Source organism: Cornus florida, unplaced genomic scaffold (assembly GCF_030987335.1).
Source record: "Cornus florida cultivar Cherokee Brave unplaced genomic scaffold, ASM3098733v1 CherokeeBrave_3.0.0_Hap2_Chr02, whole genome shotgun sequence".
NCBI lineage: Eukaryota > Viridiplantae > Streptophyta > Magnoliopsida > Cornales > Cornaceae > Cornus > Cornus florida.
Window position 1 is genome coordinate 16,048,761 of NW_026775572.1, and position 27,433 is coordinate 16,076,193.

Sequence of the window (27,433 nt, forward strand, 5' to 3'; positions counted from 1 at the left end):
TATTCAAGATTGGTGAACTTACTAGTATTAAACACGAGACACACATGATATATATGAATATCAAATTTAAAAGAAATATTATGTAATATCAACACCGGACACATGCAACCTAATAATTGTTACATTTGAAACTTCTAATTTTGTACAAAGTGTAAAAAATATATATAAAATAAAACCAAAACATGTTTAGTACTATGGACAGACCAATGTTTTTTTTTTTTTTTTTTTTTTTTTTTGTTTCGAAAGATTATGGACCGACCAATGTTGGTAGCAAAGAACTAAGATATAGTACTAAACATGCGTCGGTTTTGTTTTATATATTTTTTGTGGTCCTAAACTCCCTAAACTCACATTTGATCTCAGTGATTGGATATGCGATTTGAAGTTTGACTATCAAATCATTATTGCTTTTTTTTTATTTTTTATAATAAGAATATAAGACATGGAACATTCAAGATATGTGAAGTTATGATTGTTGATAATGTCAAAACGCAATATATGAATGTCCTCAAATTTAAAAGAAATACAATGTAGTACCAAAATCAGGCACCTGCAACCGAATAATTATTACATTCAAAACTTCTAATTTTGTAAAAAGTGTAAAAAATATATGCTACATAAAACAAAACCAAAACATGGTTAGTACAATGTCTTAATTCTCTGCTACCAACATTGGTCAGTCTCCCAATTCCGGCGCGTGAAGCCTGAATATGCCGACTCCGACGACTTCCATGAAGCCGCCGGCATGGCTGAAAACGAGCCTAACCCCCGTCCCACCCTAAACAGATCCCGGTCATAATGAGCCCTTTTCTCAGGGTCCGACAGGGTGGAATAAGCAGCATGAATCTTCATAAATTCATTGGCCGACCATTCTTTCTGATTCATGCTCGCAACGTCTGGATGGCACGTTCGTGCCAGTCTCCGGTAGGCCGCCTTGATCTCGTGACCGGAAGCACTCACCGGAATTCCCAAAACATCATACAAAGATGAACATGAAGCCATATCAAAACAAACAGAGGTGGTAGCAGTTGCAGCTACAATTTTCACTGGGCGGAATCTGACACTAGACGGATTTGAAGACCGTCGGTCCAGGCTTATTTTAGTACCCCCTAGAGGAAGTGATGATACAAATAATGAATTTGAGGAGGACACAAACATTGAATTCATATGTGGAGATTGAGAGTGTGAGATGATGTCTAACGTGGCAGAGGAGGTGATATATATATGTATATGAATTGTGGATTGATGATGTTTGGAAATGCTTATCCAATTTGTACAGAATACTGAGTCAGCAACCTGTTCATATGGATAGGCTTACTTGATGATATTCATCTTGTTTAGGTCCCACCTCTTCTCAATCCATCAATTTGGGAATCTATGACTGTTAGGTATCCTATATTTGGACAAAGGTAGTTCTGACCGTTAATTTTGGATCTTATCTGACTGTTGGTTATATTATGTCTAGACAAAACTTGTTCCAAATCTGAGGTTACAGTAACCTTTTTTAAGATTGAAATGGAGTGGTGAGTCAGAAACACATCAGATTTTAAATCAAACGACAGAGTCTATGAAGAGATCTGCACAGGCCATTTAACTGCTTCCCTTTGTCATTCACTGCAAATTACTAAATTAACCTCTTTTTGTAATAAAACTATTTTCTAATTTTATTTTTATTTTTAGGGTTTAGGGTAAATGGTAATCGGGGAACGTTGACAATATTGTCCTGTTTACATGATAGTGATAAGTAAACGAATCTTTTGGTTTTCATAAAAACAACCAAGAATTTTTCTTGCTCTTCCTTGCAACATTTTTCCTAAAAGATAAAAGTAACCCTCTCTGGTCATTTGTTTTGTGACACTATGATGAGATTTATAGAAGTGGTGGGGTAGTCCAATTGCTTAGAGTTTCACCTGAAGAAAATAAAAAGGGGCAATGTGATCAAGTGGTTATATCAAGGTGGGAGAAAATAGATCGGGACAGTTATGTATAATATTTATATGAAGATGCCATATGAATTGATAAAGTGATGCTGTTGAAGGATCAAAGGCTAATTTTAGTCGATAAAGCAAAGAAAATAGATTAGATTCTTCAATTTTCTATTATACCATTAGAGTAGTACGGTTTGTCAAGTTTTCTATCAGATCTCGAATCTTGTCCAAAGAGTTTTTTTTTTTTTTTTTTAAAAAAAAAAAAAGGACAATAAGTGTTAAAAGTTAGATTAGTAGATACAGATAATCGAAACCTGCCACTCCAAAGTTTGTCAGAGGCAAACACAAATTCACTAGATTATTGAAACATCTGCAAAGAGCTAAAGTTGAGCAAAATGGTTGAAGGACAAAATTTTGGTCCTGCTTCCATTGGTCTGTAGAAAGATCAAGAAATAAAATTAGAGAAAATTTTGGCAATAAAATAAGTGAAGGGAAGGGAAGGGAAAATAGAAGAAAATCATAGGATAGATAAGGGAAGGAGGGGTAAAAATGGAAGGAGGGGGTAAAAGGAAGGATAAGAAAAAATAATGTATGTGACAAACAGGCTTATAAAATCAGTTCAAGTTCGGTCATTGAGTTAGGAGTTCATTCTTTTATTGTTAGGGCCCTAACCTTATCCATATGAAAGTTGGGCCACTAAAGTAGGAGTCCTACGTTAAGCCTTATCTTATCCATATTTAGTTGTACTTGTCCTGGGACGATGCTTAACTACTCACCGGTAAATAATCACACCATATTCACTTCTTATATGTTTTAATAAAAAAATAATACATCAACTTTAATAACAAAATCAGCAAATTAATAAAAAAAGAGAAGAAAGTCTGATCGACCCGTTTTAATTGGGTAAAACCTCTTTCTCTTCTCTCTTTCTTTCATCGATTTCCAAACCGACGCGCTCCTCTTTCCACTGTTCTTCTTCTTTTTCACCATTTCTCTTTTATTTCTCTTTTCATGGCTTCCCAAGCCCCTCAAAAATTTTGACTTTTAAAATTCATTGTTAGAATAAAGAAAGAAATTTGAGAACAATGAATTAAACAAAATTAACAAATTCTAGTTTGCAATCCTGGAAGAAAAAAAACTTTAAAACAAAATTCATTATGCAGGTCCCATGTAATCCTACCATCTATTGCTCCGCAGGAATTTATGGTAGGGGTGCAACTTGGATTGGGAAACCCGAACCCAACTCGATTTTTTGTAAGTTTAGGCAATTGTTTTTACAATTAAGGTTGGGCTTGAGTTAAAAAATCTCAATCCGAATTTAATTAGGGTTGGGCTTGGGTTGAAGTGCAAACAACCCGAGCTAACCCAAACCCGAATTATAATATTATTTTCATATATATTTTTACTTTACAATACATTATATATAATCAATCCGAATTTATGGTAGGGGTGCAACTTGGATTGGGAAACCCGAACCCAACTCGATTTTTTGTAAGTTTAGGCAATTGTTTTTACAATTAAGGTTGGGCTTGAGTTAAAAAATCTCAATCCGAATTTAATTAGGGTTGGGCTTGGGTTTAAGTGCAAACAACCCGAGCTAACCCAAACCCGAATTATAATATTATTTTCATATATATTTTTACTTTACAATACATTATATATAATATTTAAACTATGATTACCTTTTTTTTTCTTTTCAACTTCCTTATTAAATCTTAACTTATTGTATATTAACATTAAGGAAACTTAATTTTCTAAGAATTTGTTTGTAATTTATCAAAAATCTACAAAAATCTTTGAACTTTTTCTTATCTTAGAGTAATTTAATCTAAAACTAATTGAAAATCATATTAAATTTTCGGTGTGAAAATTAGCCATATGAGTAACCTGAATTAACCTGAAGTTTTAACACAAAATCTAAGCCCAAGTTGTAAGCCCTAATTTAAAAGTAGAAGGATGGGTTGGGCTTGAGTTAAGTAATTAGGGTTGAGGATAGGGTTAGGGTTGGGTTTGAGTTTAAATTTAGCATTTCATATAGTGGGTTGGGTTCAAGTTAAACCTCAAACTCGTCCAATCCGCCCGAATTACAGTCCTAATTTATGGGGGTAGATTGGGCTTTTGGGCGTGGCAGATTGCACCTAAGAAAGAATTTTAATCTTTTATAATGAGTGAGGAATAAGGCCTGTCACATGTCTAACAAATCAACACTTGCCCCAAATTTAGTTTGGTGGGAACGGGTAACATCTAAAATTTATTTTATTTTTGGGATTAAACAAAAACAAAATCTTTCCATTTTTTTATTTTTATTTATTTATTTATTTGTTGGTTTGTTTTGAAGTAACCACTAACTAGAACTAAAGAGCAAACATTCGTTTGAATTATTTTGGGAGGAAACTCAGTGTCATTCTTGCTGATTCAGTGAATAAAGCACAAGCTTTGTCCTAAAATTGTTTGCTGAGTTTATTATATATTTACTTTTAACACTTTTTGTTTTAAAGTTTTATTTCTTCTAGGATTACAGAGTAGAATTTGTTAATTTTGTTTAATTCATTATTCTCAAATTTCTTTCTTTATTCTAACAATGAATTTTAAAAGTCAAAATTTACTCTAAAATTTTAAAATTTAGGGCATTGGTTTGGGAAGTGATGAAAAGATAAATAAAAGAGAAAGGGTGAAACAGAAGAATAGTGGAGAGAGGAGGGCGTGGGTTTAGGAATTGATAAAAGAGACAGAGAAAAGAGAAATAGGTTTTACCAAATTAAAACGGGTCAATCCGACTTTTTATTTTTATTTTATTATTTTGCTGATTTTGTTATTAAAACTGATGTGTTATTTTTTTTATTGAAATACACAAGGGCGGAGTAGGGTAAAACTACCGATAAATAGCTAAGCAATGTCACTTGTCTTGCACCAATAATCACATGGCCCAAGAAAGTGATGCGTTTTGGGCGCACACTTCTCTTTGATGACCTTGACATGTAAGATTGGTTCCTCTCGAGCAACTTGATGGGAGTTTGAATGAATATATTGATAATAGTGGTTCGTTTTTTTTTAAAACAGTAGCAATTTTACAAAATTATTAAAATCTTTTTTCAGGGGATTTAAATTATTATTTTTATTATTTTTACCTTCAAATTATATTCTAATTGTTTGATATACGAGAACACTGTGAATTAATCCTAACATTGATAACGAGTTGCTTTACCTCTATGTTGCTTTACTTAAAGATCATCTGGCCTCGTGGAAACATTTTCTTTCTTTAGTGTAATTATTTGCTAAAACTTTAATACAAATGAACAATTATTCCTTTTTTTTTTTTTTTTTCTAGTTATAAGAGATTTTTACCCAACTGACCTTGAATATGGACAAGGTTAGGGCCCTTGAATATGGATAAGGTTAAGGACGAGTAATATTTTGCTAGCTAGAGCACCATAAATGATTATTTCTCTGTTGGACTCCTAAACCCTCTAACAAGGTTCTAGTAAATGAGGTGTTCATAAAGAAATCACTGATCTTCAGTAAAATGTATGACTCTCTTGGTTATAAAGTCATGGAGGATGATGTTTGTTTTCTTAGCTTTCTGTTTTCTTCAACCAAAAAAAAAAAAAAATGGCACTTGGCAGTATTTATATAATTGATAATAAAACAATATTAATAAACATGTTTTTCTTCAAAATTTATTTTTATAAATAATAAATTGTAAACATAAATATTTACTAAAAGGGCCTTACTATTGTGTCTTTTCATGAGATATCAATAGGTTACATCAACACCTAGCCCAGTAGGACTTGGTCTTAGATTCAGGACCAGAACCAACACCTGGCCCATCCTAAAAAGAATTTGGGCCCAATTAACCTAGACCGGAACCATCACCAGGCCCAACCTAAAAATTTGGGCTGAATAACCTATCTACGAGTGAGCATTGCTTTATATAAAGCCCGATTGGCTAAAGAAATTGCAGAATCAAGAATGGGGAGCAAGAAGAAGAGGAAGAGAGGGGAGGAGAGAGCAACAATTCACCCCCGAAACAAGTACGCCAATAATCCGCCGGACTTCAAACTCTTGGCCTCTCTTTACCCATCTTTCGAACCTTTCGTATTCTACTCTTCCAATGGTCGTCCCAAAATCGATTGGACCGACTTCAATGCCACCAGAGAGCTTACTAGGGTTTTACTTCTCCATGATCATAGCCTCAATTGGTAACAACCTATTTCTTACAATCTATATATATATATATATGTAAGGATTTTTGGGTTGGTTTGTTTCTTGTTCTTGATTTTCCAATTGGTGTCGTGAAAATGTAAGAAAAGAAAGCAAATTAGCAACAAATATGGGCCCATGTTTTGTGTTTCTCTGCTGTATGGATATTTTTTGGATAAAGCATTATCTTAAAGGCACGCAGTTGAATTGAGTAAAGGAAAATGGAGATTTTGGTTTGTTCGATCAGAAAGAAAATTCAAATATTCAGTCCTTTTTATTTTCTTGCACTTTCTCTGGAACTGAAAGCAGACTTATAGTGTTTAAAGTTTCGATTATGAGTGCATGCTTAGAACTAGGGCTCTGTCTTGACTGAGGTTTCAGGTTTAGGGATTAATTGTGTATTCAGCTCATAGAATTGAACAGTCTTGATTTAATTCTCTGTCTTTTGTTCTCTTTTGAACATTGGTTTGACTCATACATGAATTGCGTGACTTATGTCTTTCATTTCTTTGTTGCTTTAATTCTACCGATAGTTAAAACTTCCCTAAAAACATTCATGTTTTTATTTTGGTGGTGAAGATTCGTTTTCTTTTCCATACTTCTTCTAAGCAACCAAAACCGGGTTTATGGAATTCATTTGTGATTTTATGATGGTGGGTGTTGCATAATGTTTCCAAGCTTGGAAATTGCTGTTTCGCATCATGATGAGTTTTGGATCTGTGGTTTATAGAGAGTGAACTCAATATTGTAGGTGGATTCCTGATGGACAGCTCTGCCCAACAGTGCCCAACAGATCTAATTACATTCATTGGATTGAAGATCTTTTATCATCCAATTTCATTGCAGAAACTTGCGCTGGTGGTGTTGTGAGGGGTTTTGATATTGGAACTGGAGCCAACTGCATTTACCCACTTCTTGGTGCATCTCTTCTGGGTTGGAGCTTTGTTGGCTCAGGTAGTTGCAATGCCTTCAATTTTCATTTCTCAAATTTTTGTGGTCACAAAAAAACTTAAAATGCTAAATTAAAATGTAATGAGATTTCAATTTTCTCAATCTTTGTTGCAGATGTGACAAATGTAGCACTAGAGTGGGCAGAGAGAAATGTTAAAAATAATCCACACATATCTGAACTGATTGAAATTAGAAAGGTTGGAAATGCTGAGGAGAAACACGATTGCCAGTCAGTCAACGGGGAAAGTAGTATTGATGCTGACCCTGGGCCTTCCTCCTCATCTTCACTTGAATTGCTTTCAGGTGTGAATATGAGTTATAATGGACCACCAGTACTTCTTGGTGTTGTCAAGGACGGTGAGAAATTTGACTTCTGTATGTGTAATCCGCCATTCTTTGAGACAATGGAGGAAGCAGGATTGAATCCAAATACTTCTTGTGGTGGAACCCCTGAGGAGATGGTTTGTTTTGGTGGAGAACAGGCTTTTATCAGTCATATTATTGAAGATAGTGTTCAATTGAACCAATCTTTCCGGTATTATCATCCTTTAGATCCATTTAAATTCATCTTTGATACCTCGAGGTACTTTTCTGTGAAATTGTTCATATATGAATTATCATTTGTTTATGTTGTAGGTGGTACACTTCGATGGTTGGAAGGAAATCAAATCTGAAGCTTCTGGTGTCTAAACTTTGGAAGGTCGGAGTGACAGTAGTAAAGACAACTGAATTTGTCCAAGGCCAAACATGTCGATGGGGACTTGCTTGGTCTTTTGTGCCTCCCGCCAGGAGGATAATATCATCTCATGTGGCTGAGAAGAATGTCCTGTCTTTCATGCTTGAGGTTTGGATATCTTTTTCTTAGTTTGCATCGATCACCAAAATATATCATTTTTGTTATAATTTCTCTGGCTTTTCAGGGTCTTCATCGCCAATACAGTCCCATGCTGGTGTTGCAATCAGTGGAGTCTTTTTTCTGTACTAGTGGTGCCTCCTGTAAACTAAATGCCTCCTTATTTACAGTTGATGTAATCTATATCACTTTTGATATGAAGTTTTGATCTTTTGCGAATGCAATATTACTATGTGCTTATGTGTAGCACAATCTCATGTCAATAGGTTACTGCATCAAATAATCAGTGTGATGCTATCCTGAAGAACTTGGTTCAAAATACTGATGAAGCTGCAAGTTGTCAATCTGAATCGAAAACATCCGGTGGTTCAAATTGTCCACAAACTCCAACCAATGACCTTTGCTTCCGCATTTCGGTAATTTTTCCTCAATGATTGGCTTGCTTGTATGTAATGTCTTGTGTCGTTAGATATTATATCTGAGCGTTCTTTTACTTAAATGTATGTCTGTTCTTTTTATAATTGTGTACTTGTTTCTTCTTCTTTATAGGTCTTTCAGCAAATGCCTGGTACACTTTTGGTTAGAGGATCATTGTGCCTCAAAGAAAGGGCAGTTGCAGGTTCTCATCCACTTATCCTTTGTTTCTATATATATATATATTATGCTTTCTGTGGCATAATAGTTATAAAGCTGTTATAGCAGTGTTCCGTGACCTGCTATTGTTGTTGACTCTAATGCTCTGTTTGGTTGGGGGATGGAAAAATGGATGGGGAAGGGGGAGGGGGATGGGGAGGGACGGATGAGGCATCCCTAAGGAAGGGGAGATGTCTCCCTCGCTTTTTGTTTTGTACCTTATATTTGGTTGATGGGGGAAGTTTTGAGGAAAATATATGATACTAAGTATACTAAGTTCTGTATTTTATTTTATTTTATTTTTGTCTTGGTTTTTCCAGGAAAAATGGAAAACCTCGCTGAACTTGGCCAAATAGTTGTGTTGGGTTCAGTTGGATTCATGTCCTTTTTTTTTTTTTTTTTTTTCTGGTTCTAAATATTTAAAATTTTGCTATTGAAACCTTCACATCTTAACCGGTATGTCCAACCCACCCCCAAACAACCACCTCTTTTCTGTCCATCATTTCATTTTTTATTTTTAAAATTTGGGAATGCATGGGTGGCGTTTTTTGTGTGCTATAGAAAATGTTTCTTCGATTATGCAATTTCTCATTGGTTATTAGAAGTACTATTTTTTGGAGCCAAGCCATCAGATATTTCAGTAAAACTTCTGAAATCCATCCTCTCTGCTCTAACTCTATGGGTAAATACCGTAAATTCCCTTTGCAATTTCCCTTTATATGTGATTCATTCAAGATGATAAATTTGTGTGTTTGGGAATTGTGGCCTCCTGTCATTTTACAAGTTTATTAATATGTACTCTTTTTGTTCATTTGGATTTCTTTTTCCTTTTTTCTTTTTTGTTACTCAAGTCCTAGAGCTTGGCTTATGTTTTGACATCACTTTCTGTTATAGAAATTAAATAGAGATCAAGCCCATTTGCCTATTAAATGAAAATATGGGTTTGCTAGTAAATGGATAAAAGAACTTGAAAGAGATCCATTTGCCTATGTATATGGACTGATCTCTAATTATTTTAAAAACAAATTAGGGCCTGTTTGGTAACACTGCTGTTTTATTTATTTATTTTGCTGTGCTGTGATTTCTGTCTAAAGCAGAACACCTTGGGCATTTGCCGATGAAGCACCACCATCGCCACCAGAAGAAGAGAGAACTTTTTTTATCTCTCTCTCTATATATATTACTGTAGTTTTTGTCTCTTCATGTGTGCGGCCTCCGTCGTTTAAGACAGAGGCCCATTAAAATTTTTAAGTGGACACTGTAGCGGTGTCACTGTAGCCACTACAGTGCCCAAAACAGTCAACACAAAGCCACAACATCATTTAAATGCTTTCAAAATTGTAAAGAAAGTGGCTGCTTTTGGTAGCAGTGTTTAGGTTTTTTTTTTTTTTTTTTTTTTTTTAAGAATGCCTAAAGCAAAACATTGTTACCAAATAAGTTTTTGCTTCCGTTTTTCATTTTTGAAAATGGCATCGTTACCAAACAGGGCCTTAATTTCTGGGTTTTTATTTGATCTTTAATTTTTTGATTTGGAAAACCTCCATTTTCTGAAGTAGCTTTTCATCCTCAATTTTTTTGTTGGCTTACTATGAGAGCTTGATCTAAATTATTATTATTGTTATTTGTACATAGGAAAACAATTGTTTGTTATTTTGATCAATACTTTGTAGGGGTGCAACTTGGATGGGCAAACCCAAACCCAACTCAAAGCTCAATCTGATTTTTCGTGGGTTTAGACATCCATTTTTCTGATTGGGATTGGGATTGGGATTGGGATTGGGATTGGGCTTGGGCTTGGGCTTGGGCTCAGGCTTGAGGTGTTGGTAACCTGGACTCAATTTTCTAACTTTTTATATATTTATAAATTTAAATATATTAAACATATTTATAATTATGATCAATATTTTTTTCCCCAGTTTCTTTTCCCTTTAAATCTTGATTTAATGTACATTAATGCTTTGGAGAATTAATTTCTTGATAATTTGTTTTTAACTTTGTTAATATTTTACATTCAGTTTTTATAATTTTTTAAGCATACTAGTGACCCAACTTAAGGCTAACTCGAGTGCCACTCGAGTTCTAAGGTTTGAATGTGTATTGGGTTGGAGTTGAGCATATTCCCTGGGCAAACATAATAGTCTATTCTCATTGCAGTAGCTCTTGGCTGTATCATTCACATACGAGTATAGCAGATGATGTCTGAAAAGACAATCAGAAAAATGAAACGGAATTACAGATTCTTCTCTTTATTTTGGCATGAATTAGGGATCGGTCCCAGAGCATGGGCAGGGCAAGTTTGTCTTTTTGCTAGTGAAGCATCCTTCAGTTAAAAGAAGTCTTAACAAACCATTTATGTTAAAATTTGACTGATCTGTAGTTAATATTTAGTAAGGCACGGACATTAAAAAGCATGTGAAATTGTGGTTCTGAAGTGAATAACACTCTTTATGTTTACTCTTTATCAGATGATTGTCGAATTAATTACAGTACCTAGACACCATTCTGAAGTTCTTGCATAATCTTGAATTTCTTTTGATATTTTTGTATAATTACAATAAATTTTCTTTGCAGGGGCATTTTCACCGATTTTCCAACAATTAGAGGAATTTTTGAAAAATAAATTCTGTCAGAGAAAGCATTGATAGGTTGTTCCTCCTCAAACCCAGGAAGATATAAAATATTCATTAACACCTAGTTATAAACCAGGCACAGAAACAGCAGCGGAAGATGTTAGATTGCAACTTGTGGTATTAGAGCAAAAACTGTATATCATGCATCATTTGGCACGAGGCTCGTGCACTGGCTTTGCCCTTCTTATAGAAAACTCTTATTAAAATACTTTTTGGTTGTCTACTTGATTTCTTCCTTTTCGGGCCTGATCTTAAGTTTGATCGGTTTCTCTCACCAAGTGTGCAGTTGTTGAATGCTTCTAAAGTAAGGGATATGCTTGTAAAGGTTATGGCAAGAGAAATGTAATGCTCAAAACTTCCTTGTCATTTATTGCTGGTGTATGGGCTGAGGAAGGAAGTTACTCAAATAGAACTTCTGAATTTCTCGATTTGTTAGGATGAAGGGAATTTTTTATGTGCACCTGGTAATTGTTTTCTACGAGCAACTATACTTGTTTCTGTTGTATGATCATATGCAATTTTTGGTTAATACACCATGATTTTATATTTTCTCCGCTTCAAACTGCATTGGTTTTAGAAAGTCTTCCAGTTTTCAGATGTAACTTCTAGGGAACTAGTGGGTGATTGTGAATTTTTCTATTGTTCTTTTCGGGGTGTACAATTTTATTGATCTCCTCTTGTTCATAGACGGAACTTTATAGTGAAAGCAGGATTTGATCCTCCTAGCCTATGATTTCACTACCAGCAACGCTAGTTATTTCGTTTAGCAGCGTTTATGCGTTTGAACTTGTGCATAAAAATTCTATCTTCATGACAGGTTTTTAGATGACAATGTTATAGACTGAGATAATACAGGAAACAGTATAGGTAACTGGCCTTTCTGGAAAATTATGGAACAGACTGTCCCACCAAATTTTCATTTGGGAGATATATTGGGACTAATAGAAAGAGAATGGAAAAGGCCAAAAGGGAGAGAGAGTAAAGCAGGTAGAAAAGGCCAAAAAGGTGAAGAGAGAGTGAAGCAGTTTAATAATTTGTTTGTTTAGACGTTTTTGCTTAAAAAAATTTAAAAAAAAAAAAATACAAGAGAACACTGTTTTCTGAAAAAAAATTCCAGTTCTCACCATTTTTCAAATTATTTATAGATGAAGAAACAGCGATGGCATAATCTCCCTAACTTTAGAGCATGTTTTCTCAATTTAAAGATGGTATAGTGTTTTTCAAGCTTCCATTCAGCACATGCTCTTGCTCTTTCTGAGTTTGAAAGGCATGGAGACTCACAAATTAGAAATGCAAAATGGCAAATATAACTCCATTACATACCCACAAACATTATTCACACTCCAAATCATGATAAATATACAATGACAACTCTCTATACACAAGACAACTCTGTATACATCACTACATTACATTCTAATTGAAGCACAACAATAGCACACAAATCAACAAATCACAAGTAGTACTTTAAGAACTCTCAACAATAACGAAGAATATGATACAGATCGAACTCTCAACAATAACAAAGAATATGATACAGATCGAGATTGAGGATATCTATAATAGGAGAATAAGAAGCAGACATATAAAATAGATTAGGACTTTCCTTCAATCCTTCCCTGTGTAAGACCAACGCAGGCATCAACAAAGTCCCCATCTATAAAATCCGTCGAGAATATCTGCAACCGATCAGCACAACCACGAGAGCAGCATTGAGTTATGAAAGTCCTAGCATATCCATGGATCCGCCCGGTGACCGGTCTAACACATAAAACTGGATTATCAGCTTGAGGGGTAACTGTGTTCTCAACCCTGTAAAAGAATTTCCTGGAGGTAACCGGTGGCTGCTCGCTCAGATGCTTCATATTGCTCTCAAACTTGGTCGAGGGCAAGTCCGTGTCAATCCAATTATCCTTCAGATACCCAGCACTCCACAAGGAGCCTCCTTTCTTGGGCTGAGGAGTCTTCCTTGGCTTCCATACACAAATGACTCTCCTTGGCAACAATTCTGCAATTGTCTTCTCAAAGACATGATCATCCTGGTGGATCAGAAACTCGCCAAGCTGTTCCTCCAGGTACTTGTCAAAATCAGGAGGATCCTCGTGCCCGAACTCGGTACGGATTTCGAGTATTATGATCTCTGATTGGGTCTCAGACAAGAACTTCTTGATGTCTTTGATGACAACATCAATGCTATATGTAAGCAGAACTCCATGACAGACCCGGCGGTTCTCCTGAACTCGGACATCAAGAACGCGGGTGCCTATTACCAGCTGATCGTAAATAGACAAAGATTGGCATTGTGCAAAAGGCCGAGTAATGCATGGAATTCCAATCTTGTTGGTTGCAGAATCATGGGTCCCAGGCCATACAATCTTGTTTATGTGAATCTTCTCAGGGTTGAGATCAGACATCCAGTTTTTCCTATCAGGAGGATGGTAGTCACAACAAGGGAACTCATGACCACAGCTCTCGCGAAGATCACAGAGAGTTTTCTTCTCGGTTGAGATCGCTTTTCGCCGCGTTACCTGTTTGGAGACCTGGGCACCCATTATGAGACTCAGAGAACCAGAAGAAGAAGAACCTCTTCTTCTTTGCTCGGTCTTCTTTTTTCTCTTCTCCTCCTAACTGAACTGTGCAAAACAGACATTAGGTTACTGGGTCTTGATATATGCATTATAATATTAGTTTTACTCTGGGATTAGAATGCAATTATTGACAAAAAGATAATTTCTATCCCTCTTTATTTTTCTTTAGATTTTATTTTGGATTAGAACTTCCTATCTGTCTTTTTGAATGTGGGCCGGCTTGATTGAATTATTGGTGGAGAGATATAATCGATGGTGCCATCGGTTGGTCCACTTGGTTGGCTGTTTAAAGTAAAATGCATTTGTCGGTTTTGGTAACATATCTTCTCCTTCTGTCTTTGGTGATGAGAAAATCTAAAGTCACCAGCCTATAAATGATTTTAGATATGTAAGGACCCCAATCAGCTACCACATGGCAGCATAGACATGATGCTACCCTACCTGTTACCTGTAATACTCTATATCCACATCTTCAAGTGTGGCCAACACTTGGGGAAAAAAAAAAAAACGTGTGGCCAACACCCATTATGTCATTTTCATGGTGGTTCAACCACTCGTGTCAAAGCTCAAATCATGCTCACAATTGAAGGATATTCCATCCACTACAGCTTTGAAAAGTCAAGACCTACCAGATCAAATAGACTAATTGTATCAAACGATGAGCTAAGTTGATTAAACCATAGCAATCGCTAAACATCCAGAAAGTATTTCTTTTGGAGAGTGGTAACAGGTGGGACTCGCCTCAATGCATCCAAAGGCAATTAGATCACTCGAACCACCTTTTGGTTGCAACCCTTTCCATTCAGAAAATATTATTCTTTTCTAAATTGATAGCTACCCACATACAACTCTTAATCCGCCAGACAAAGCGCGTTACGTGACATTCAGATTATTCAATGAATGAGAATGAGAAGTTGTGGTCACTAAAGCCATGATTACGGTGTCATTTTTCTTTTTTCAATTGCAAGAAACTTACCAATGATGCTTCAGTGTATAACATTTCCGCAGTTGTAGAGGACTTTTCAATTTATGATAACAGCTTCCATAGTCAATATTTTCTACCCAACCTGGTAAATAATCAAATCGTTAGATGAAAAAACTATTTTTAATAATATGGTTTCAAAAGGTCCATCATGATAATAAATCCTCATTCAGCACTATCTTATGCTAGAAGATTTTGGGACAGCTGCGTAATGAAAGTGGAATGGAGCCTACCATGTGATCGACTATTGTAGAATAAGGCCCAATGATTCTCAAAGATGATAGCTTACCATTCCATCTGCAAAACAGTGTGTAGAACTAAAAGAATAGTAAGCTGAAACAAACCGGCTAAAACCCAAAATGGAACTGCTGGTCGGATATATGAACTATTAATATGAAGCATATGAAACACACTATTAGAAACCATAAATTTCCAGCAGAAGCTGATGTGTGGGCGGTGCTTGAGGGAGAGAGGCACCCCACAATATTGTTGAAACTGTAATATAATGAAAAATTAAGTTCCTTGTCGCCTACACATGAAATTTGAATAATAAAAAACTGACATAAGACATGAAAGAGCTAGGTATTCAAAACTCAAAAGCACTGAAACAATGAGACTACCAATCCTCTGAGAAGCCAAGACAGATTATTGGCCACCATTTGAAGCTCCTTTTACTGATAGCAACAATGAATTGGTAGCTATTGAAACTAGGAAACAAAAAAAAATGGTATCTATTGAAGGATTTAAATATTATAGTTACACCCTCTCTAAAAGCTTAAGCAGTAGATGGTAGTTAATATGGTATCAAAACAGATTTATCATAACCTTCATACTCTACTTGTCTCGGATCTTCGGATCAACTCGTCTCGGACTCTCGACAACTTTGTATTTAGTTTCAAGTTGGACACTTGAGTTAAAATTTTTGTGTACCAACTTGAGAGAGGGTGTTAGAGAATATCACTATAGGAGTTATTAAAGCTCTTAATTTACTCCTTAAATATATTGATATGAGCGAATCATGGGAATAATTTTAAGAATCTTTCCTATATCATATTTATCACATGTTTGTATTCTTTCACCTATAAATAAAGGCAATCATTATATTCAAAAATTAAGAGAGAGAATATAATGAAAGTGATATAGCCCTTTGGGCTTTGTGTACCATGAATGTAGGCCCGTAGTGACCGAACCACTTGTATCCTTGTGTTCTTCATGTTCTATTTCTCTTTTCAATTTTAACTTGGTATAAGAGAAAACAAGATCATGTATTCAAACCTCACCGTTACCCTGATAATTAAAAATTGAAACACATGTTGGACCAAAAGAGGGTCACACATGAGGAGGCATGATGAAGGATTTAAATATTAAAGTTACACCCTCTCTTAAAGCTTAAGCTTTTAGAGTAGATAGTAGTTAAAAGTAGCGCTTGTACTCAAAATTTTTAAACTTTGTAATTTGTTGAATATCTCTTATCCTTTGTCTTATGCTTCTTTAGCTCATTTCTTTGCATAGATATGCCTAAAAAATTTCACAAATTATTATATATCCTCCTGAATCCATTCAATACAATTTTTTCTTTTATTTATTTATTTTTTGCTTTGATTGGGAAACAAAAAGAAACTCATGAAAGGAGAAAAAACACCACCAAGTAATAGAAAGCTAAGCATACTACACCCACCTAGATGAATTACAATAATGCAAATGCCTAGAAATAGCAGATGCAACAACTCAAACTCCATCAAACTTCACAAAGTTGTAAAATAAAATAAAACTCTTGAATAACACGTCCAAACTTAATTGATAAGAACAAGTATCCGCATTCTGCATATGGAAGTCGGTTGTACACCTATCACCAAAGAAGTGTTCAATGGGTTTTTAATTTTTTTTTTTTTTTTTGTTTATTTCCCCAATAAGTGTTATGGTCTTTTCATGTTGGCTCAACCACCTCAGTGTCAAAGCTCAGAGCATGCCCACAATTGGAAGGATATTCCATCAATCATAGCCTTACAACTTTTATAAGCCAATAACAGATATGGGGATAGTCTAATGGTTTGGTAGCATGGATCAAGGCCTACCAGATCAAATCAATTGTTGAAGGAATAGACAAGCTAAATTGATTATAGCACAACTTAAAGTAATTATTTTCCAACTGTAAGAACCTTACCAGTGATGCCTTAGTTTAAAACATTTCCCTAGTTGTAGAGGACTTCGCAATTGATGAAGACAACATCCATCATCCGCAAGTACTACCCTTCCTGGTAAGTAATTGAGCAGTTAGACGATTAGAACTAAATTTCTATCAGATGCTTTCAAACAGATGAAGGCATTAACAATTAGCCAAGTGTGTGGAAGGGACCACGAACCAGAAGGTAAATACCCAAGCTGTAGCCCAGGTAAGTACAGTGGAAGGCCACATGAACAGCAAAAGGCCCCAGCAAAGATAATGAGAAATTCTCATTAAATGACCATTTATGCTAGAAAAAATTGAGCACCCTTTTACCATGTTGTTGATGACCTGTCGAATTAAGTTCAGCAATTCTCAAAGATGCTACTTTAGCTGCTCCATCTGAAAAAGACTATAGAACTAGAGAATAGTAAGGTTAAACAGAAACATTGTTACAGGTTGTCAATTCATATTTTTGCCCAGGTTTAACAAAAGAATAAATAGATATGAACAATGAAATTGAGGCACATGACACATGATATTAGCTGTAAATTTTCCAGCATAAAAATTATGAGCGGTGGAGAGAGAGAGAGAGAGAGAGAGATTCCATCTTTTTGTTCAAATTGTAATTCACTGAATAAATGAGCTCTCTATTTCTTATCATGAAAACTGAACATTGAAATACAGACACTGAATCTGCTACACATGACAGCTGAAAAACTGGCGTATAATCTGCTAGACATGACTGCTCCAAGTATTCGAAACCACTGAGAAAAATAAGAATACCAAGCCTCTGAGAAACCATGACAGAACCCTCATGTTGGCAGTGCTTGTACTGTAAATTTTAAACAATATAATTTGCTCAATATTCTTCTCATTCGACTTGTTTTTCTTAGCCCATTTCATTGCATAGATATCCCTACAAGTTTCACAAATGATCATATTGGCTTCAAAATCCAATGAATGAATATTAAAAAATTTACTACTGTTGTAGGAAACATAAGGTATAACCAATCTTATGTAAAGTGCAAAAGCAGCACTAACTTATAGGGAGGCCCAGTTTACTACATTTATCTAGATGAATTATGATAATACAAACACCTAAAAGAACCAGATGCAACTGTTCACACTCAACAAAATATCAGCAATTTGTAAAATAAAAATAAAGCACTTTAATAAGGTTTTCAGAATTCAGACTTCATCAATTAGAATAATTAACAGAACAAGTAAGTCAACTGCATACATATTATCAAGTAATTGTGCATTGTGCTAAGGAGATGACAATTTCTTCCTCTAGGAGTTTTGTGTTTGATATTATTATTGTTCTTTAACAACTTGCGGATTATTTGCAAATCCATTTCAAAGAGAGAACTATTCCTATATCTACAAACAGATGCATTTCATAAGATGATATTCAAATGTAATCGATTTGATGACAAAGTGAAATAGATAACCTCTTTTCCAATTTTATTGAAAAAAAGAAGAAGAAGAAAGAAACAGAACTATGACACAGAAGGAACAAAACATTCTCAGGGGCCTCCTTCCTAGATATTTCGCCCGCTCAACTGGAGGGTGGGGGGGTGTGACTCAAGTATATCGTTGTGAAGATTCAATTCTATTCTATAGAATCAACACACAACGATCTTTAGCGTCCAAAGGCCTGCCCTCTTTGACAACTAAAGGTACATGTTACAAGTTATGGAAAATAATAGAGGTTTGACTATTTCAGGTCCTTTTTAACACCCACCATGCAAAGATAAAACGGCAAAGTCTTACCCACCAGCATCAAGTAATGAGGAATCATCTTCCATCTGGCCAGCTAACTGTTCCAAAACTGAGAAAATTTCTTCTTTTAAAGGGTGCAACCTATCTGATACAGTAAAAGCATGCAACTTATTTTCAATTTCTACCCAACTAATTGCTCGTTCTTTTCTCACATTTCTCTCGTTCATAAGTTGTCTCACCTTCTCTACGGACTCCCACCTCCCAAGCACGGCATATATAGTTGAAAGTAATACATAGGCTGCAGAGGATTGAGGCTCCAATTCAATAAGGTGTTCAGCTGCTTTTCTTCCCAACTCCATTTTCCCGTGAATCCTACAAACACCAAGCAAGGCATTCCAAACCTGACCATTGGGTTTACAAGGCATCTTCTCGAGCTGGTTCATCACTTCGTCAAAACGTCCAGCTCGACCCAAAAGATCAATCAAGCATGCATAATGTTCTTGGTCAGGAAGAATGCCATGATCAGAAGTCATGGACTCAAAAGAATGAATCCCCTCCTGTACAAGGCCTGAATGACTACATGCACTGAGAATGACAACAAAGGTGATCCTATCTGGCTTCACACCTAATCTCACCATGTCTTCAAACAACCGTACTGCCTCTTCACCACAACCATGCTGTGCTAAGGCAGACAACATTGTGTTCCACAACACATAATCTTGCTTATTACCCATTATTTCAAAAACCTGCCGCCCAACTCCCAGACATCCACACTTTGAGTACATGTCAATAAGAGAGCTAACAACTATTGTATTTGGTTTGGAACCAGTTCGAATGAGACAGGCATGAATTTGCTTGCCATGTTTGAGTGATGCCATACTAGCACAAGCACAAAGGCAGCTACTAAATGTGAATTGATCTGGTCTTATGCGACAAAACATCATCTCCATGAACAATTCAAGTGCCTTGTGTCCCATGCCATTTTGAGCATACCCCGCAATCAAAGCAGTCCACGAGACGGAATTCTTCTCTGGCATCACATCAAACAATTCACTGGCAGATTTCATATCCCCCCACTTGGCATACCCTGAAACCAAGGTGGTCCAAGCAAGGACATCCCTTGTGGGCATCTCATTGAACAATCTCCTTGCATCACCCATCTCCCCGCATTTAGCATAAGCATCAATGACAGAACTTGAAAGAACCACATTCGACAAAAACCCAGCAACCAAAACCTGACAATGCACCTGCCTGTTAAGTCCCAATTCCCTCAATTTCACACAAACTGTCAAAATCCCAGCAAAACTGAACTCGTTAAACACAATTGAAGATTTCCGAAGGTCAGTAAAAAATCTCAAAGCCTCGTCACAGTGCCCACTCCGCGCATATGCAATTATCATGGTATTCCATGACACAACGTCCTTTTCAAGCATTTCATCAAACAACCTCCGAGCTGGTTTTAGCATTCCTAACTTAGCATACCCAGAAAGCATATTGTTCCAAGAATACAAATTTCTTACAGACATATTATCGAACACTCTACGTGCTTCTACGTGATCACCACATTTGCCATACATATTTATCAAGTAGTTCGACAACAAGGTGTTGGGGTGTTTGCGACCCGTGAGCTTCAAATGAAGGTGAACCCATTTGCCTTCTTTAAGCGACTTAGAGTCTGCACACTGTTGCAATAGGAATGCGAGAGTTTGAGAGTCTAAGCGTATGCCTTTGCGTGCTAACAAGTCAAGAGATTCTATGGCTTGAGCAAGATGGCCTTGGGAGCAGAGATTGAAGAATGATTGAACAACACAGGGACGATTGGACTTGTTAATGGGTTTGGTCCGGAATGGTCTCGTGAGGATGCGAGTTGGTGAAGAGATAGAGGGCATTGCATAAGGACAGCATGTGAGGATGTCTATTCATTTACATTGCTTTTGTGTAGCCAAGTGTTGGGCGGTTCGCTCCGGCGAGCCTCGGCAGCTGCGGTGGAAGGCGATGTGAATCTACCGTTAGTTTGGTAGACCGGTTCATATCCTAAAACAGGATCACAACATATTGTTTATGCTCCACCAAAATGAAGGAAAAAAAAAAAATTCGTTCTAAACACCTTTCTTGCGTTTGGGAACCGGAATACGCAGAAAGAAGGGTAAATAATGGAACATCAGAATGTTTTCGCAAGTACCAGTAAAAAGGATACCAGCAGTGAGAGTTACTGTAAAATTGTATAAAGTTGACCATATTATCATGTCAATATATTAATCACACACGTCACATAAAATCAGTTTTTTTTTTACCCGATCACATAAATTAATTGCACTTGTCAAATTATTATTCAATTTAAAGTAGGCACTTTTAATTTTATACGTTACAACACTAGGGTGAAATGTGGTGAAAGGAGAAGCCAAACAAATACTTTCTAGTTCATTTTAGGATTGTTGGCACCCTAAGTACACTTGGAATTGAGGAGGGCAAGAATGACTTCGTCTAAATTCATTCTTACAAAATGACTATTAATCATGAGTTGGATGAGAGTTATGGATACAAATCACAAACAAAGAGCAATACAACTTGTTAAGAAGAATGCAGCATCCTCTTTATTAACTCGAAGCACTACAATGAGAACCTGTTACAAACTCTTGGATAGTACAATGTATGGAAACCTAGTTACAAGCTTTAAAGTATAAACATGAGTGAATAAGTTACACTTTGAAAACATGTAAAAGCTGAGAAATATAATTCCAAGGTTACAAGTTACACTATGAAAACAAGCATATGAGTGCATTGAAGTGCAAGCCTATATTTCACTCAAATTGATAGTATAGATAGTGCAAGGATGGATAAACTTTTGAAAAACAGGTGTGTTGACATAAGATCTTGATCTACTCGTAAAGAGTTTTATTTTTAGTGTTTAAAAAATTAAGTTCGCAGTTGAATGTGCGTCGCGCAAATGACACGATAAGATATTATACGTGTAGAAGTTATTGTTGCATGTAATGTGCTATTCTTTTGACCTTCTAAGTTTACCCATACTTGATGTGACCTTCTAAGTTTACCCATACTTGATGTGACCGATATGAGACGCTTATTCGTTACAACACTCGAGTGTTCTTTACCTTACTCACTTCGTTCAAACCTACATGTATTGATGTGGCAAAAATAGTTGGCTTCAATCGTGGTTTAGGATACACTCCGTTTAGTCTTAGTTATTTGTAAATGTTATGTATATGTAAAGTAGTCATTGTCGTACTTGTTTATTGAGGGATTCTGTTAATTGGAATCGTAAAACTTGGTATGATTGTGGAGATTGCTTATGTGATTAAGAATAAGATTCGGTCTCGTCTCTTTCACCTTTCTTTTGACCTAATTTGAATGCAAATACAAATGCTTGATGAGGAGTTACAAACGCTTATTCCTATTTCTAAACTTAATCAAATCAATTCCACACATCCTTGTTAACTTTAGCCAATTGGTTTATTTCATTAGAATGGCTTATCCTTGAATCTTTATTCTATAATGTTTTTGCAATACGTCTCAAATTAACATGTACTAACATTTGGTAAAGAATTAGGCATTAATTTTGAGTTAAATATGTTCAGTTCTTCCAACTTATTACCTATAACAGTTTACACTAAACTTTTTGTCCTTTCCACAATATTTTCTGCACTCAATCAATATAAATACATAGGCTATCTGGTGGGAAAAAAAGAGACAATGTGCTTGGACTTAACCATCCAACGCGATCCTCGTCCCTTGACCCACCTGGGCCTCACTGTGGGCCAACCTAATCGATAGCCCATTTAATAATCACAACTTGATAATCAACAATTAAACGGTTCAGAATTGTCCAACAATACTTACACGTGACGCCCTATGAATATCCACCTGTTACATTTAAACAGGCAACTTTTTCCATTTTCCTTTTTACATCGACGTCACATGATTGGCGTTTTTCACGATGAAACTGGTGCACCCTCCCACACCCTACAATCCCAACTCCACATGCCTTTCTCAGCCGTCGGATCAATCTCTTATCCGCAATTCATCTACTGGGTTAGCTGGTAAATTACATACCTATAGAACCAAAAGCATATACAGAGATTAGATTGAGAAGATCCTTTTCCTCCTCCTACTGCGAACAAGTAATCTCTTTATCTCTCTCACACTCTCTCACTATATCTCATATGACAAGATAAGCTTTCTCTCACCTACCCCAAGAAAAAAGGTAAGCTTTCTCTTCTGTTATTTACAGTTATTTATTTCTTTCATATTTATCACATCACTTTAGTTTCTGCAAAACCCTAATTCGAAATCCTAACACAATCTAGATCTGATTTCTTTGTACTGGTATTATTTAGCTTGTTGATGTATGTGCATGACGATCTGCCGATTTTATTGTACATGATTGTATCGATAAATGCATGTATATTTTGATATTAGGGTTTTTGTTTTGATCTGTTTTTTTGAGTATTCTATTGCGTGTTTCTAATGGGCATGGTGATTCTTTATTGACAATCAATTTGGGAATGATTAGAGTTTTTTTTTTTGAGTTTCAGTGAAGCGTTAGGGTTTTGAAGATCTGTTTGGGGATTTTGATGGAAAACGGGGTTGGAAATGTTGATGGGTCTTATTTGGGGGAGAAGAGAGATGTGATAGACGAGGTTTTGGAGTCGAGAGTAGAGGAAAGGACTGCATGTGCGTCCGATGATATGAAGGATTCAGAAGGGGAAGAAGTTTTTGCGATGGCAATGGAGACAGAGATGCCAAGAGTTGATTCGAAGGATGTTATTTTAAATGAAGATGGGAATGGTGAGAAGGTTGAGAATCCGGCTAGCTCTTTGGGGGTTGACGAGAGGTCAAATGAGGTTGAAGTTGAGAATTTTGAAGAGGCAATAGGGATTCCCAGTGAGACTGCAACGGTGAAGGTGATTGATGAGCAAATTGCCATAGAGAAAGTTGTAAGGGATGAATTGAATGGTTTAAGGAATGATGAATTGGTGGGTAATGAAGAAAACGGGGGGAATGATGTAGCTGATGTTGGTGGTATCGATGATACAGAAATTTCACAAGATGGTGATTTGGTAGATGAAAGTTCTGGTGAAGTTCTTGAGAAATCTGAAAAGGGTATTTCAGTTAATGAGAATTTGAAGAGAGGATTGGTTCATGACAACTCAGAAAGCAGAGATACAAATGATGAGGTAGCATATGTTCATGCAGTACCAGAGAATGGAGATGCCAACGAGGTGGGTGCAGTTAACTGTAATTCTCATCAAAAGGTTGAATCCAATGGTGAGCTTTTGCATCAATCTGAGGAAGTGAAAGAAACTTTGAGTAACTTGGATATTGTGCATCAAGATGACAAGAGTGAGGAACTGGAAGACACTTCTGCTGGCCTTTATTCTAAGCAGCAGGGTGATAAGGTTGAGGAGCCAAAAGATAATTTAATTCACTTCGATATGGTTTTGAAGGATGACAGCTATGAGGAACCAAAAGAAGGAGCTTCAGCTAGCCTTGGTCAAGGGCATCTGGATCTTACTTTTGAAGAACTGAAGGACACTTCATCCAATTTGGATATGGAAAGTCAAGATGACGCCATTAGCAAAAAGAAAGATAATTCAGCCTCTATTAATTCAGTGCATCATGTAGAAAGTCATAAACCAGAAGATAACCTATGTGCTTCTGTGGAGGAAAGGACAATAACTGTGGATACTAAGAGCTTGCCTTCTTTAGAAGATTCTGTGGCTGATAACAGTGTGAAGATTCAGCCTAGCGTATCTGATTCAGGAGCAGAAAATTGTGAGGGTTCTCAATCTCAGCATGCTGATGAAACAGTTGAAGTTTCCAATGCTGTGTCCAAGGATTCTGAACAGAAAAGACAAAAAGATGAGGAGGTGAAGCAAAGTATTCAGGGTAACAGAGACCAGGAGATCAAGTCTGCAGCAGACATATCTTCATCGTCTGGGAAGTCTACAAATCCTGCTCCTGTTCCTGCTCGTCCTGCTGGCCTTGGGCGTGCTGCTCCGCTGTTGGAACCTGCTCCTCGAGTAGTGCAGCAGAATCGGGTGAATGGAACAGCAACCCAGATGCAAAACCAACTCATTGAAGACCCTACGAATGGTGAGACCGAGGAAAATGATGAAACCCGTGAGAAACTCCAGATGATCCGTGTGAAATTTTTGCGTCTTGCTCATAGGCTTGGGCAAACTCCCCATAATGTTGTTGTAGCTCAAGTCTTGTACAGACTAGGATTAGCTGAACAGCTGCGAGGGAGAACTGGTGGTCGTGTTGCTGCCTTTAGCTTTGACCGTGCAAGTGCGATGGCAGAGCAGCTGGAGGCTGCTGGACAGGAACCTCTTGATTTCTCTTGCACAATCATGGTTCTTGGAAAAACAGGAGTTGGTAAAAGTGCAACTATCAACTCAATATTTGATGAAGTTAAGTTTGGAACCGATGCTTTTCAGTCAGGTACGAAGAAGGTTCAGGATGTTGTGGGAACTGTGCAGGGAATTAAGGTACGGGTCATTGACACACCAGGCCTTCTACCTTCTTGGTCAGACCAGCGTCAGAATGAGAAAATCCTCCACTCAGTTAAGCGGTTTATCAAGAAAACACCCCCGGATATTGTCTTGTATCTTGATAGGTTGGACATGCAGAGCAGGGATTTTTGTGACATGCCTCTATTGCGTACAATCACCGATATATTTGGACCGTCAATATGGTTTAATGCCATTGTGGTTCTGACTCATGCTGCATCTGCTCCACCCGAAGGCCCAAATGGTACTGCTACTAGTTATGATATGTTTGTCACTCAACGGTCTCATGTCGTCCAGCAAGCAATTCGTCAGGCAGCTGGGGATATGCGGCTCATGAATCCCGTTTCTTTAGTGGAGAACCACTCAGCATGCAGGACAAACAGGGCTGGACAGAGAGTGTTGCCCAATGGTCAGGTTTGGAAGCCTCACTTGTTATTGTTATCCTTTGCATCAAAGATTTTGGCTGAAGCAAATACCCTTCTAAAGTTGCAAGATAGTCCACCTGGAAAGCCTTTTGCCACTCGAACTAGAGCACCGCCTTTACCTTTCCTCCTTTCCTCCCTTCTCCAATCAAGACCACAGCTGAAACTGCCAGAGGAGCAGTTTGCTGATGATGACAATTTAGATGATGATTTGGATGAGTCATCAGATTCAGATACTGAATCTGAATATGATGAACTGCCACCATTTAAACGGTTGACCAAGGCCCAGCTAGCAAAGCTCAATAAAGCGCAGAGGAAGGCATATTATGATGAACTGGAATATAGGGAAAAACTTTTTATGAAGAAGCAGTTGAAAGAAGAGAAAAAGCGGAGGAAGATGATGAAGGAAATGGCGGCTGCAGTTAAGGATTTGCCAAGTGACTACAGAGAGAATGTAGAAGAAGAAAGCGGAGCTGCATCATCTGTGCCAGTTCCCATGCCAGATTTGCCCCTACCTGCTTCTTTTGATTCTGAGAATCCTACTCACAGGTATCGGTATCTTGATTCTTCCAACCAGTGGCTTGTGAGGCCTGATCTAGAACCTCATGGCTGGGATCATGACGTTGGTTATGACGGCATAAGTGTGGAAAGATTGTTTGTGGTTAAAGACAAGATACCTGTATCTTTTTCTGGCCAGGTTACAAAGGATAAGAAGGACGCCAATCTCCATATGGAATTAGCCAGTTCAGTGAAGCACGGGAAAGGGAAAGCAACTTCTTTAGGTATTGATATGCAGACTGTTGGGAAAGACATTGCTTACACTGTACGCAGCGAGACAAGGTTTAGTAATTATAGGCAAAATAAGGCTACAGCTGGTATTTCAGCAACTGTCTTGGGTGATGCCCTAACGGCTGGGGTGAAAGTTGAGGACAAATTAATTGTTAAGAAACGACTCCATGTGGTTATGTCTGGGGGTGCTGTTGCTGGTCGCGGTGACGTTGCTTATGGTGGCAGTTTGGAGGCCACTTTGAGAGACAGAGACCATCCTCTGGGCCGTTCACTGTCGACTTTTGGGCTCTCTATCATGGATTGGCATGGGGATCTTGCTATTGGATGGAATATTCAGTCTCAGATTCCTGTTGGACGCTTTACAAATTTGATTGGCCGAATCAATGTTAATAACAGGGGTACAGGACAAGTCAGTATTCGCTTGAATAGCTCAGAACAACTTCAAATAGCTTTAATAGGCCTCATTCCTCTACTCAGAAAGGTACTTGGTTATCCTCAAGAGTTGCAGTTTGGACAACGATGAAATTTAGGTTATACATGCTGCACCAGCCATGCGGTAGTAGGAAACCACTTTTTAGACTTCTAAAATGTGGCCATCTCTTTATTGTCTGCGTCAAATGTGAGTCAACGATGCTGCTGATTTCTTTACAAAGCCGTCTACGCCTTTCTTTGATTATAGTGATTGTAGTATCCTTGCTAGATATTTGCATTTGGTGACTTTTGTTCCCTTCAAGCTTAATATGGACCAAGTTTTGCTTCTTGTTTAAATTATTAATTTGTCCAAGTTACTTATTATCCATGGGTGCGGAAATTTGTTTATAAGTCGAGAGTGTTAACTTGTCCTGTTTTCTGACACCCTTTTCTGGTTTTATGATCACCTTGTTGCTCAGTAGGCTCTGATCTGTCCTTGATTACATTTGCTTAGCACATGATTGAGCGCCTTAAAAAACATTCTGTTGAAATCTCTTTTTGTATGCAATTATAAGAATTAGTTATGTTGAAACCACTTTTTGAATGCAATTATAAGAATTAAAAGAT

At 37.0% G+C, this 27,433-nt stretch overlaps 5 protein-coding genes across 7 annotated transcripts; 2 read left to right on the forward strand and 3 right to left on the reverse strand.

The window, feature by feature from the left end:
* Window positions 1-472: 472 nt before the first annotated feature.
* LOC132293866 (chaperone protein dnaJ 11, chloroplastic-like) lies at window positions 473-1,264 on the reverse strand. Its single transcript, XM_059791512.1, has one exon. The coding sequence runs from the start codon at window positions 1,165-1,167 to the stop codon at window positions 664-666; it is 504 nt and encodes a 167-aa protein (XP_059647495.1). The 5' UTR covers window positions 1,168-1,264; the 3' UTR covers window positions 473-663.
* A 4,616-nt stretch (window positions 1,265-5,880) lies between these two features.
* On the forward strand, window positions 5,881-11,743 carry LOC132293869 (uncharacterized). Of its 3 annotated transcripts, XM_059791514.1 has the most exons (8): window positions 5,883-6,127; window positions 6,880-7,082; window positions 7,194-7,614; window positions 7,716-7,923; window positions 8,000-8,107; window positions 8,199-8,348; window positions 8,482-8,551; window positions 11,137-11,743. In XM_059791514.1, the coding sequence occupies exons 1-8, from the start codon at window positions 5,898-5,900 to the stop codon at window positions 11,205-11,207; spliced, it is 1,461 nt and encodes a 486-aa protein (XP_059647497.1). In that variant the 5' UTR covers window positions 5,883-5,897; the 3' UTR covers window positions 11,208-11,743. The 3 variants fall into 3 exon arrangements, with proteins under 3 accessions (XP_059647498.1, XP_059647499.1, XP_059647497.1); XM_059791515.1 differs by lacking the exons at window positions 8,482-8,551; window positions 11,137-11,743 and having other exon boundaries at window positions 5,881-6,127; window positions 8,000-8,075; window positions 8,199-8,344; XM_059791516.1 differs by lacking the exons at window positions 8,482-8,551; window positions 11,137-11,743 and having other exon boundaries at window positions 5,881-6,127; window positions 8,000-8,066; window positions 8,199-8,344.
* A 736-nt stretch (window positions 11,744-12,479) lies between these two features.
* Window positions 12,480-13,887, reverse strand: LOC132293870 (uncharacterized). The gene has a single exon (XM_059791518.1). The coding sequence runs from the start codon at window positions 13,745-13,747 to the stop codon at window positions 12,791-12,793; it is 957 nt and encodes a 318-aa protein (XP_059647501.1). The 5' UTR covers window positions 13,748-13,887; the 3' UTR covers window positions 12,480-12,790.
* Window positions 13,888-16,637: 2,750 nt separating this feature from the next.
* LOC132293868 (pentatricopeptide repeat-containing protein At2g21090) lies at window positions 16,638-20,795 on the reverse strand. Its single transcript, XM_059791513.1, has 2 exons — window positions 17,129-20,795; window positions 16,638-17,020 (listed from the first exon to the last, which is right to left on the reverse strand). The coding sequence occupies exon 1, from the start codon at window positions 20,541-20,543 to the stop codon at window positions 18,702-18,704; it is 1,842 nt and encodes a 613-aa protein (XP_059647496.1). The 5' UTR covers window positions 20,544-20,795; the 3' UTR covers window positions 16,638-17,020; window positions 17,129-18,701.
* Window positions 20,796-22,717: 1,922 nt separating this feature from the next.
* Window positions 22,718-27,163, forward strand: LOC132293871 (translocase of chloroplast 120, chloroplastic-like). Its single transcript, XM_059791519.1, has 2 exons — window positions 22,718-22,876; window positions 23,208-27,163. Exon 2 carries the CDS (start codon window positions 23,247-23,249, stop codon window positions 26,916-26,918), a length of 3,672 nt encoding a protein of 1,223 aa, XP_059647502.1. The 5' UTR covers window positions 22,718-22,876; window positions 23,208-23,246; the 3' UTR covers window positions 26,919-27,163.
* Window positions 27,164-27,433: the final 270 nt, after the last annotated feature.